At 34.8% G+C, this 13,450-nt stretch overlaps 1 protein-coding gene across 2 annotated transcripts in view; it reads left to right on the top strand.

The window, feature by feature from the left end:
- The window catches only part of Zc3h12c (zinc finger CCCH-type containing 12C), a 71,024-nt gene that overhangs the window by 46,662 nt on the left and 10,912 nt on the right, over positions 1–13,450 (top strand). For both annotated transcript variants that reach the window (XM_015489914.2, XM_048795831.1), the window contains exon 3: positions 8,468–8,607. In XM_015489914.2, the coding sequence (XP_015345400.1) occupies positions 8,468–8,607 (140 nt within the window). The remainder of the gene's footprint in view (positions 1–8,467; positions 8,608–13,450) is intronic.

Below are 13,450 nucleotides of genomic sequence, written 5' to 3'. Positions count from 1 at the left end.
ATCTCTGGTTGTATATAATAATGTTTCTTAATGTTGGATACTTTGCTAGGTTTTTTTGTATATTACTTGTTCAGTTCTTACAATCCTATAAGGCAGATAGGATTATCCTCATTTTGAATATGAGGAATAGAGATTTGGGTAAGAAATTGCCTAAAGTCACAGAAATGTGGTAAAGAAAAGACTTAAGAGATTACATAATGTCTAATTCTAGAGGGTATGTTATTTTCACTGTCAGTCTACTATTGAAAAGCCATCTCTATTTGGAATATTAAAACGTGCTATTCTAGATACAGTTTTTAAAATTAGGTTATAGATGCTGTGAAAAGGACTTACTTTTTAGGAATAACTTTTCTTAGATCATATAAATAAAATTACGTAAATTTTAGACAATAAAGAAGCAAAAAAATCACCTATAATTTCCAAAGCTCTTTAAAACATTATATGGAAACTGTAATAAAATGAAATTTGATGAAAAAAAAGATAATTGATAAGACACCTTTGTTCTCCCCCTTACCCTCACCCCTGTCAAGGCCACATAAAGTATTAAAAGAGGCAGTCTCCTTTAATAGATGCCTTCATTCCTTTTTTAGTTTTCTCCATGTTTTTCTGTTTTTCTTCACATCTACCACTAGTAGATAACATTTTAATTCTAAGATAACACTTCCTGTCCTGCAATTCACCTAGTTAATGATATCTGTATATATAACTGAATAAAATGTAATACGTGAAATTACATTTTCTAGAAAAGGCAGATAGAGTGGTTGGCCCAGCTTTCCCATCTTCTAGATCACAGAATGAAACAGATTGCATTAAAATATGTGGTTCCTTGAATTTTTCTCAGCCTTACCAAATGCACCTTTATCATCTATTAACCATTGTAAGTGACTAATATGTTGACATTAATAAGCAAGCATATTTTAATTGTATAGTAGCAGTTATTTATGGTCTTACAGGAGATAGCAAATACTATTTTATTTGTACTTATTATGGAATTGCCTTTTTCTTGACAGAAAAGTAGAATTTATATACTTTTCAGATATATTACAGTAGTCAATATGAATAAATTAAAGATAATCCTATTAGGTTTCTGATAAAAAATTAACTTGCAAAATAATAAAAGCTAATGAAGAAATTTTGCCAAGATAATTTGTGTTCATATTAGCTCCCCTTAGTTTCCAGTTTTTTACATCATAAGGAAGTGTGCATATGTCTGAAACCATGAGTACCCATCCCTGGATAGAAGTAACTGGGCTCTAGATAACCCAGTTCAAAGTTCAGTAGTCCTTATCACAGCTTAGTCTACAAATTAATTTCACCTTGCTACCCTGCATGAGTTCTACAATGAAATACAGAAATTTCTTTGGGAAGTTGTAATGATTCAAATTAATGATTCATTTCTCATGTGACATTGTAGTTACCAATAATGTTAGAAAGCCTCTTTTTTTCAAAATTTGGCCCATAGCATGAAGGCATTCCATATACTATACTTACATATAAGTGTTTATAAGTATATATAAGTATAGTATGTACTATACTTATATATACTTATACTATCAGTATAAAAGAGCACATATTCACCAACTTCCAATTCAGAAGCACCTTGTTCCTCAGAAGCCCCAAAAATACTGTCTCTGGAGTACACTAACTATATGGTAGTCCTTAGTTTACACAGCAGGTCTCTTTCCCACAAATTAAGGACAAGAGAGAGACATGCTCTTCTAACCAGTTCTTAATTGCTTAGCAACCTCAGAAGAGAAAGTACAAGTAGAATAAACTGTCAAGAGAAAACAGATTATTTTTATGGCCAGGATAAAACAAGAAAAGTTAGCAGAAATTGCAAAATCCATGACTCTAGTATTCACAAGAAGACAGACAAAGATCAAGGCAGGAAACACATTGAAATATATGAGGTTGTTTCATTCCCAGCTTTGAAGCTCCTCCATTACGCCAGTTTTGCTCAATAGTTTGCACCATTTGCTAGTTACTTCCTGTCCTATTTCCTGAGGGGAAGAGTCTCCTAGAGGAGTGATAAAGCTTCATAGTTGGGTTGCATCTCTTGTATCCCCCTCAGTCTTTCACCGTTTCTTTTCCCAATGTCCTGGCTTCTAACAGTAGTGACCTTTTGACTTTTCATTAAGAGGTCTTCTCTCTTAAAAGAAGCAGGTGTCTTAAGAGAGAAGAACTTGGTAGCCCCCCAAAAGGGTTTGCTCCCTTTGTACATAATTTTAATTGGGCAGGTGACATTGTAGTCTTAAGTTTCTTTTTGTCTTTCCACTTTTATCTCCAGTTTTTCTCCCAAACTAGATTGCTGTTGCCAGTACCTTAAAACTTGTCTGTCATTACCATCTAAAATACCTCTCCTTCACTTGTGCTTTTATTCCCTGTAATAAAACTGCCACAAAAGTGGAGAAGACTGACTCTATTCTAATCTGCTCTAAATCCATCCTCATTAATTTAGAAAATGCCTCAGTGAGCAACTGAGGAAAAATCAATGCAAGACTTATCCAATAGCAGCAGGGCAACTTCTCCCCAGATCACCTCCTGCAGAAAGATTTCACTGCCATCTGTAGTGACTCACAATGAGTTTTAAAGGCATGAGGAACAATCAGAGATGTTGGAGGAGGTAGTTGGCTTCCTGCAGCCATCGCACAGCTATGTGATGGGGGTTATCGTTTTTCCCATCATGCCTGTTCTCTAGTCAGGCAGTCAATCAGAAGCAACACTCCATGCAGCAGCCAGTACACATTCTCACATGTAAACTAAAAACATGCCAAAGACCCCTTGGCAGATTTTTGCAGATCTTTCCAGAGCACTGGAAATAACATTTTAAGGTGGGTAATATCAGCTGAGAAACAGGGCCCATGTACCCTTATCACATCATATGGTTTTTCTGATAGTCCTGGATCACTTATAAAAGGTAATTGAATCAGTGGAATTTCAAAGGGTTAGAACTGGTGTTCTTCACAACTAGATGAAAAATCAGTTGGTTTGTATGGCAGTGTAGTTTCAGGCTCCTTTAACTGTTTGATGTCCTGACTTTTGTTTTCCTTTTTGTCCAAGTTACCAGTGCAGCCACTTGCCAACCTAACTACTAGGACAGTCTCTTATGCACATTTTCAAACTCCTTGTTCCTTCCTCTTCATCATTTCTACTTCCCTAGCTATGTTTTCCATGTTGGATTTAAAGGAGTCTGAGAGATGAAATCCATATTAGAATATTCTAATAAGACTGCAGTTCTGCTTTTTCAAGGGGAAAGTTATCCCCAGACACTTTAGTCATTGGGAACCATCCATCCATCCAAAAGTTCATCACCCCACTCTTCAAGGTCCTAGATTGATGCTAAGAAGCAGCATAGAAGGGCAAATAACTTAATCTCCTCTTAGTTTATTCCTCCATTTTCCTAATTTGTTTTGTGGATGTCCAGTTTACTCTTTCTTTTATCTCCTGAGAAATAAAATAGATGCAGAGACATCAGTAATTCTTTTGAGTATTTCTAAGAATTTTTGTAAATACACGAAATTTTCTACTTCAGTCAACCCTTTCTCTGGCCATTGCAAAGTGGTGTTTTTATAGGTGAACCTGTCCCAAACAGCAGAGTAAAATAAGCTTTTTTTTTTTTTTTAAGGGATCTGCTGACAACATTCGGGACTTCTCATATTTTTTCTACTATTAGCCAGTATCACAGTCAGATGAGATCTTCAAGCTCATATTACCCATTTTGATCAACAGTAACTCAAAATTTGCTGTGAAGATTTGGAATTTTCCCCCAGAAACCCTATCCCACTAAACCAAAACAGTTGGAGGGTAACTTTTTAGCATATATTCAGGGTCTTCTACCTAATTCAAGGTAACCACAATGTCCTCCAATGAAATCACCCAACAGAAGAACTTACTTAAGGTTTACCAACCATCCTTATTGCTAAATTTTTAGGTTAAAAAAGAAATTGATATCTGAAGGAATATACTAATTCATAAATATAATATTATCTAATTTCATTACTCAGGGGAGAAAAATCCCTGAGTGTATGCAGATAGCCCATAAGTGGCTGCAAAGTTATTGTGAATTTTGTTCTTATATAGAATTAAAGCTGGGGTTCTTTTTTAATAAACAGCCAACAGATAGTTAATTGCATCAGTAACATTGTACTTGGACATCCTGTTTTTCATAATTTTTATCAGACTTAACTCTTGTCATTTTCTCATTAGTACCTCCTATAGTTGTCCCTTTTACTATATCTAGCACATATCATTAATCACATCTTTCAACATGCCTCAGTAAGATTTGATTAAGTTCAGTCTCCCCAAACCTCTCCTGATATGTCCAAGTCCCCTACAAATTACCTCTGTAATTTGGAGCCACCTGGTGGTTGTCTGCTTGGACTTAAATCTTAGTAGGAATAATTCTGGGTCTTGGTGTTTAACAGGGACTTCCAAAATAACCGCCATTTTAGGAATTTCTTAGTTAGCTTTTAATTTTTTTTCCTGATCTGGGAGGATTGGCTGTGAAAATCTTGGAGACTCAGGGACCTACCCCTCCTGCATGCCTTTCTCTTCCCTTTAGCAGTGAGGAACATTTGCCTATCCCATGTAAAAATCCAAGGCTGGGCAGAGGATGAAAGCCAATGGCTAATTGCATTGAATCTAATTTTAGGTTACTGTGTAGTTTTACTAAACCCGGATGTAGAATTGCTATGTTTTAGAGAAAGCACGCCTTCAACTTTATAGAGTATTGCCAAATTGCTCTCCCAAATAGTTACATCAATTTATACTCCCACCTGTACAGTAAGAGTTCCTACTTTCACACATTCTTGGCAACATCTGGTGTTTGCAGACTTTATTTTTACCAATCTGATGGGTGTGAAGGAGTGTCTCATTTTGACTTTAATTTGCATTTTTCCACTATTGAACATCTTTTCATGTGTTTATTGGTCATTTGGGTTTCCTCTTCTGTGAATTGACTGTTCATATCTTTTACCTTAAAGAAAAAAAACTGGGTTACTGGTTTTGATATAAAAGAATATTTAATTTATTCTAACTATTAGAATTTTGATTGTTTCTACAAATTGCAAGTCTCTTTTTCCAATATGACATTTCTTTATAAATTATGGAGTATTGGGTAAAGAACTTTTATATGTTCAAAGCTATGATAGTACGTGGTTGTTTGTGTTATTTAACAAGTACTTCCCTATCCTACTGTGAATGTCTCCTCATTTCTTCTAAAAGTTTTACAATGTTTCTTTTCATATTTAAATCTTAGATCTGCCTACAACTTACATTTTGCATATGGAAAGAATTAAAAGTACAGTTTCATTTTTTCCATATGAATGGCCAGTTGCCCTAGTATCATTGGTTCAATAGTCCATCTTTTTCCAATTTTGATTTGTAACATCACCTTATTTTTTTTGGTAGTTGTCAGCGGATCTTTTATTTACTTTTATTTTGTATTTATTTATATGCGGTGCTGAGAATGAGCCCAGGGCCTCACACATGCCAGGCAAGCGCTCTACCACTGAGCCCACAACTCCAGCCCCCAGCATTGTTTTCATTGTTTTTCCATATCAATTTTAGGATCAGATTCTCAAGTTCTGTAAAAACTTCTCTCTGTAATTTGTTTGGTATTATAATGTACTTATATATGTTAACTTGATAGCCATCTTTATAAATTGGGTCTTACTGCTGCTGAAAATGTTATATTGTTTCTTTTTTTTAGTTCTTGTGTTCTTTAATACAAGTTTCTAATTTTCATTTTTTCTATAAAGTTCTTTTTGTTTAGATTTGTTTAGCTTTAATTATTATTACAAATTAAATAATCTTTTAAAGTTAAAATTTTAAATTGCTTTTGTTAGAACCTCATATCTGTAACATAGTAACATATTGTGGTCAAAGGATATTTTATGTATGATTCAGATTCCTGATACCTGTTGAAATCTGTTCTATAGCCTGGTATATAGCCAATTTTATGAAGCTTTGATGTGCTCACAAAAAGATTTTCTATTCCCTGAATTTGTGCAGGATTTGTATATGTCCATTAGATCAAGTTTTTAATTGATTGTTCCTATTATCTATATTCTTATTTAATGTTTTCTGCTTCACCTGTCAATTAGTATGATTGTGAATTTGTTAATTTCTTTTAGTAATCCTGTGAACTTTTGCCTTATTGACACAGATTATGAGTTCATAATTACCATAGTTGCCTGTGAATTGTTCTGATTTTACTATTATGTAATAGCTTTTTTATCCCTAGAAATGTATTTGCCTTAAACTATGTACTTTTCCCTGGTATTGATTGAGCTGTGCCAGTTTACTTTGGTTTATAGTCTGCCTAGTGTGGAAGTTAAGGATGTGTTCAACTGCAAACAACAGAAAGTTGCACTACAGTTGCTTCCATAAATGTGGAATTATTTTTTCTCATATAACAAAGATTGAACATAGATTTGGGTCCATCTGCTCAGAAATCCAGGCTCTTTTTATGTTTCTATTTACGACCTTTCATCCTTATTCATTCCTTTTCTCTCCCTGTGATGCTTTGTGGAGGGTGAGGAGAGGATAATGAGGAAAAAATTTATTATTGGAATTGATACAGTTTCCTATTGTTGAATCTATAGAATTTGTGTCCCATGATTGTAAATGGTCTGGTGTCTCACACATTTTATGAAAGTTTTTTAATGAGAAGATGGAATCTTCTATTTGTACATTGAGTAAATGTGACAGTTACCCTTATTGAATGAAATCACCAGGAAGAAATTGCTTATGCATGCCTGTCTTTAGAGGCAGAAACAATTGTCAACTCTCAATAAAACAAATATCATCATTTTACTAGCAAAGCATAATATAATAGATTTCAAAACAATAAAGTAAAGCAAAAATATAGTAAAGTTTTAGCAAGTTGAGTGTATTTAGGAATACACTCTATGTGTTCTCTGAAGAGATACCTTCATTTTCTATAGTTTTTCAGAGACTGGTTAAATTTCAGGATTTTCCATGAAACCAAACATCACTTTGTTTCTTTTTTCTGGAGCATTTGCAGGCTAGTAGGCAGCCCTTCTTACCTAGAAAATGTGACCTCACACTCTTCCTTTCCTTATGCCATTCTTTGAAACTTCCAATGAATCTGATTTCACCTCTAATCTTTCCCTGAGCCATTAAAACAGGTCTGTGAAACCATGAAACACAATTTCTTGTGTATGTATTTGTAGTCTTTAACATCTATGACGCAGGTGAATCAATTTTTGTTTTGTACTGAAAATGATTACAGCATGTTAGTGGTTCTTGGGTTTCCTAATGGTTGATGTCTATTAAAAGTTAACAGAAGCATTTACCTACATAATTTCATTCAGCCCTTCTTTGTCCCAAAAATAAAATAATATGTAAGAAAGGGAGCCCTCAGAATTTAAGCTGTAAAGAATGCAGTTAATTACATTCAAGGCAGAAACTTCTTTCTTTAAAAAGATTGAAATTAGTGTTAATTATTTGGTTAATATGTATAAGTAGAACCTTGTGCTAGATAAATACTTATTGAATGACTCCTGAGTTGGGCATTTTCTTTTAGACACTAAGACTGCTAATCCAATTTTGAATGCCCTTTTGACATCATTAATCCTTGTCCAACACAGAATTGTTGAACAGAAACTAGGTATCTTTTCATTACAGGATATAGAAAGTATTTTTTTTATATGAGATAAAGCATTGTGAACGTGTTTTTCCTTTCCATGACTATGTGGTGTTATTTTACATTGGTCACCTAAAAATTTTTGTGCATGACTTAGTCATTATATTGAAAAATATACATAAGAACTATTAAAAAGGAAAAGTTTTTAGAAACTGAAGTATTCTATTTCACTGTTTTTTACAGATTTCTTTTTCTGTGTGACTTTTTTACATTTGATTAAAATTCTTTCTGTGGTTGAAGCCTTTTCTTTATCAAAAAGAACTTGTAAACTTTTTGACTAGTTAATCTTTATAACTTTACATTTGGAAACCTATTTTTTCTTTATTTTCTACACAATAATCACTTCAGTTTTCTAATTGTTTTCTCACCGATCTTGATTTTTCAACTAAGTTATCTTAATTTTTCTGAGGAATGCAACTTTATCTTAACTGTCTCCCCCCCCCCCTTTTTTTTTTTTTTTTTTTTTGCTACTGGGGATTGAACTCAGGGTCGGGCACTCAATCACTGAGCCACACCACCACACCACTACCCTGTTTTATATTTTATTTAGAGATAGGGTCTCACAGAGTTGCTTAGCACCTTGCCTTTGCTGAGCCTGGCTTTGATTTCGAAATCCTCCTGCCCCAGCCTCCAAACCACTGGGATTATAAGCATGTACCACTGAGCTCGGCCTTCACCTTAACTTTCAAATCTAATATTGTTATTATTATTATGCAGTTGTTTCTGTTTATAAACTTGAATTAATTTAATTGAACTTAGGTTTTGTTGTATTTTAAGTATTATGAAATAATCTTTCAGCCATGGAAACAAAGAAGTATTTTCCTGCCGAGGAATAAAATTGGCAGTGGATTGGTTTTTGGAAAGAGGCCATAAAGATATTACAGTTTTTGTTCCTGCTTGGAGAAAAGAGCAATCCCGACCTGATGCTCTCATTACAGGTAAGCTCATTACAGGCAGCTATTTGTTCCTAGCTTCTGTATAATACCTATGTAGATCCCTTAACACTCAGGTATTCTTAATCCACTTCTGTTTATTCTATATGATTGCAGTTGTCTTATGTGGGACATTAAAATTGTTTTCAAGTTTGAAAATTATCTAATTAACTGAACACTAATCTTTACTACATGAGTGAAGACTTTTTTTCATTTATATGGAAACTTTGACTTTTTAAAAATATTTTTTTAGTTGTCAATATACCTTTATTTTTATTTTATTTATTTATTTATTTATTTATTTATTTATATGAGGTGCTGAGAATTGAACCCAGTGCTTCACCAATACTAGGCAAGCACTCCACCACTAAGCCAAAACCCCAACCCCTAAAATTCTGACTTCTAGAGACATGCTGAGACAAGAAGCCTTCTCTACCTTTGCCATTTACTTGCAACAGAACTTGAGCAACACACTGAGCCTCTGAACCCCACTTTTCTCATATGCTATAAGAAATTAGACTAGATGCCAGTCAAGTTCTAATGGTTACAAGTTAAAAAAGACCTCTAAGACCACGGAATATGCTGTCTGGTCAAGAAGAAAATGACTAGTCTCAATAAACTATTTATATTCATACTTTATATTAGTTCATAATTTTTAAATGTATGAGTTTCAGGTAGAGATGTCCTTTGTAACATAAGCATCCAACCCTTCCTGTCCTTTTTTCCACCTCTAATATTAACAAAATCTGTGAGGCAACTCTGAAGGAAACCATAAAACTTTTCAAATCAACAACAAATGACCATCTATCATATACCCAAAGGGGTAGATTACTTTAAATGTTCTTTTTATTTACAATTATTAAAGTCATAGTCAAATTATGATAAAATGTGTAGGTAGCCAAGGGTGAAGTCCAAAGCTATGGACTCACATAAAAATGTGAGGTTGTTGAGAGCCACAGCCGAAGGGGCCCCAGCAACTTCTAGCTGATTGGCTTCTCTATGGAGCTGCTCGTTGGGGGACTTTTTTGGCTCCGCCCACGCGACCCAGCCAATCCGCCTCAAGAGCAGGAGGAGTGGGGGAGGTTGAGAGGTTTGTGGGAAGCCGGTGGTGGCAGTTGGGCTCTGAGGGTTTTTCCTGAGGAGGTGTTTTGTTTGGCGTGTGGGTTCTAAAAATAAAGTTAGTTTCTTTTGACAAGTGGCTCCTGAATTGTGCCCAGCCAGACTGCGGCATGAGAGCTGGCATAATTCTGCTAAAAGATGTTGGAATAACTCTTTGGAAAAAAAATACTTGTTTAGATTTTTATCTTATTCCCTATAATAATAAATTCCAGGTAGTTGAAGATGTAATTGTCAAAAATTAAATCATCAAAGACTAAAAGTAGTCTTTGAGTGGGAGAAGGCCTTTCTAAATTTAAAAATTTTAGAAGTAATTATGAAGGAAAAGATAGATGTAATTACATCAAAAATGAAAGCTTCTACCTTTGCAGAAACTTTCTTAAGAACTCATCAATTATATAAGAAAAACAGCAACAAATAAAGAATTCATGTTCTTAACATAAAGTGCTCATGCAGTTCTGTTATGAATGCATAAACAGTTCCTACGTTTAATTTGTTTAATTTGTGCACTGTTCTGACTAGTGTGATGAAATCTAATGCTGTCCTGCTCCGTCCTATCCAGAACGTGAATCACATCCCATTGTTCAGCATATCAACACTATTTGTGCTGCCCGCCCATTTCTTACTTGGTAGCCTTCTTGGGTTATCAGATTGACTATTGCAGTGCTTGTGCATAAGTAACCCTTATTTTTCTTAATAAAGTCCTAAAGCTCAAGAGTTATGCTGCCAATTTGGGTATGCTAAAGAGAAGCTGTAAAGTAATTCTTCTAAGTGAAAAGGTGAAAGTTCTTGACTTAACAATATGCTAAGTTACTGAAATCTATACTACAATAAAATATTTTGAGAAAAACCACGTTCAACATAACTTTAACAGTATATTGTTATAGTTATACTATTTAATTATTAATTATTTATTTTTACTGGGCCTAATATATAAACTGAACTTTGTGGGAATGTATGTACAGAAAAGTGCAGAATATAGAGAGTGGTTTTAGAGATCCACTGGGAGTCCTGGAATATACATATCCAGGATGGGTGGGTGTGGCTACTGTATTTTTAGACCTACTAGTTCATCTTTTAGGAATAATTCCCCGCCCCCACCCCACCTCCCAAAAATAGCAGAGCTCACAGGCAAAGATTATGACCAAAGATATTCATTGCTATATTATCTTGAATAGAAAAAAAAAAGAAAAAAAATTATAATTTCGTTAAAAGAATCCATATATTAGGATTGATTGATATAATAGGTGGAATATTTAGGCAGAAATTTTAAGGGGACATATTCTTTTACATTAACGGTCTGGGGTTTTAGGTTGTTGTTTATATGTTTTGGTACTGGGGATTGAACCTGGGGATATTTTACCTCTGATCTACATTCCCAGAACTTTTTAGTTTGAAACAGGGTCTTGCTGCTTTGCTGAGGCTGACCTTGAACTTGCAATATTCCTGCCTTAGCCTCCAGAGTCTCTATGATAACAGGCATGCAGCTACTGTGCCTGGCTCAATGTTTAAGTATATAAATGACTTGCAGGCTTCTTAAGTAGGAAAAGAATAAAAATCAAGAAGGAATAATGATAATATACATGTGAAGTGTGGCTGAGTTTGGTTTAAAAACACCAGCATACCAGGTCTCTGAAATTCAATATGCACTTTACTTAGTAAAATGCCAGAACTGTTATTAGAGGTTTATAAGTGTTTTCTCTCCAAATATAATGATTTTCTTGACTAAAGCCCTCATTCAGGTAACACCTGATAAATTGAACAGTCCAGTGCTCACAGTGCACCAAAAATAATGCAAAAAATATATATATATTAAAGGTTTCAGATTCAGAGATTCAGGCTAGCACATTTGCCAATCTTCTCCCCCCCCCCCCCCCCCCCCCCCCCCCCCCCCCCNCCCCCCCCCCCGTCCCCTCCCATGATACCAGGGATTGAACCCAGGGGCACTTAACAACTGAGCCACATCCCCAGCCTGTTTTTTATTTTTTATTTTGAGACAAGGTTTACCTTAGTTGCTGAGGCTGGCTTTGAACTTGGGATCCCCGGCCTCAGTCTCCTGAACTACTGGGATTACAGACATCTGCCACTGCACCCAGCTCTTCTTCCATTTATTTTAACAAATACTAAGCACTATCTATGTTAACTTACCAGCTATACTGAACCTGTATTGAAGTTAGGATTATTTATGTGTCATCCAGTTAATTGTCCCTTCAACCTCATTAGCTGTTCTATAAATTCAAATTAAGCAAGATTGTGTTGATTATTAGGCTGCCACATTTATTCCTTCAGTGTCTTTATCAAGGCTTAAGGAATATCAGATGTCAGTAAATACCCTCCTGAATAATGAGGTACCATGGATCACTCATGGACATAATACAGTGAATACACTGGAAGTTTTCAGAGTATACATCTTCAAGTAGCTCGTTTATTCATTCATTACATAAGTATTTATTGAGCATCTACTGATATGTTTCATTTCATGGGCTTGGTGCTAATGGATACAAAGATAAATGAGACATGGTGCCTGTCCCCAAAATCTTTATGAGGGAAACACAGTAATTGTGATATGGTGAATTTTATAATTGAGTCTGGGCTTTTGCTTTCAAATTGGTTTTCTCTGATTTTTTAAAAGAGATCCGACAATTACATGTCTCTATTAAGTTGAAAAGCACAGTGTTTATTAAGAATTTGCCAGGCACCATGTGGTGTCCTTTACTCATGTTAACTCATGTTACTCCTCATAGGCTTGCCACTGCATTTGCAGACATAAAGAAACAGTCTCAATGAGATTATGATTGCCAGATGTAAGAAGTGAGAGAATCTGAGATTTATCCATGGTTTGCTAATTCTAACACCCTTATATCTTCCATTAATGCTTTGCTGATTTTTTAAACCAAGTTCTGGTCTTAATGAATTCATTTGTGAGACCATCATCCAATTCATATGCCAGTATTAGAGCTAACCCATATCACTCCTCCATTTCCTCTTCCTGTAGAGCCTGCTCATATTTCTGCAATGGCAATTATACTTTTGCTTACCCAGTTTGCATGTTTGTCTGATCCAGTAAGACTGTGCCCTCTTTGAGGAGATGACATTAACCTTGGTGGTTCTTGATACCTAGCACAACACATGCCACAGAGTAGGCATGTAGTAATTGTCTGTTGAAAAGATTTTTGTTTTTAATTACTAACTGGCTATTTGTTGCCACATTTCAGAGAAAAGGACACAGAAGATATAATAGCCAATATTTCTGACCTTATTTCAACTTTCTTGAGCTTTCTGCCTCCTTTTTATTGAGCTTCTTTTATATTTTAAGGTTTCCCTTGACTATCTCTACTACATGTACTACTTGCTTTTCAGATTCTCCTACCATCACACCAACCAGTTAGAAAAACAAACAAACAACAACAACAAAAAAAAAAAAACTACAAAATACACAAACTTGGGAGGAAAATACCTTCTGCTCTCTCTTAAACCCAACTCATATGCTTTGTTAGAGTGTCATTGTAGCAGAATGTCTAAGAAGCTGTATTCTAGCAGTAATGCTGCTGGTTCTATAGCTTAGCTGTTCTATAAATTTGCTAAGAGCAGGCTTTTAGTAAAAGCTTCATGGAATGAAAATCAAAATTTTCTCAATCACATTGAGGTTTATGCTGATCAGGTTTTGTTGTTTTATTTTGTTTTACTATTCTTAAAGCCTTAAATTCCTGGAAAAAAAATATTCTAGGGAGTT

The sequence above is a fragment of the Marmota marmota genome, unplaced genomic scaffold (genome assembly GCF_001458135.2).
Source record: "Marmota marmota marmota unplaced genomic scaffold, marMar, whole genome shotgun sequence".
Lineage (NCBI taxonomy): Eukaryota > Metazoa > Chordata > Mammalia > Rodentia > Sciuridae > Marmota > Marmota marmota.
This window is presented reverse-complemented; position numbering and strand designations above follow the sequence as displayed.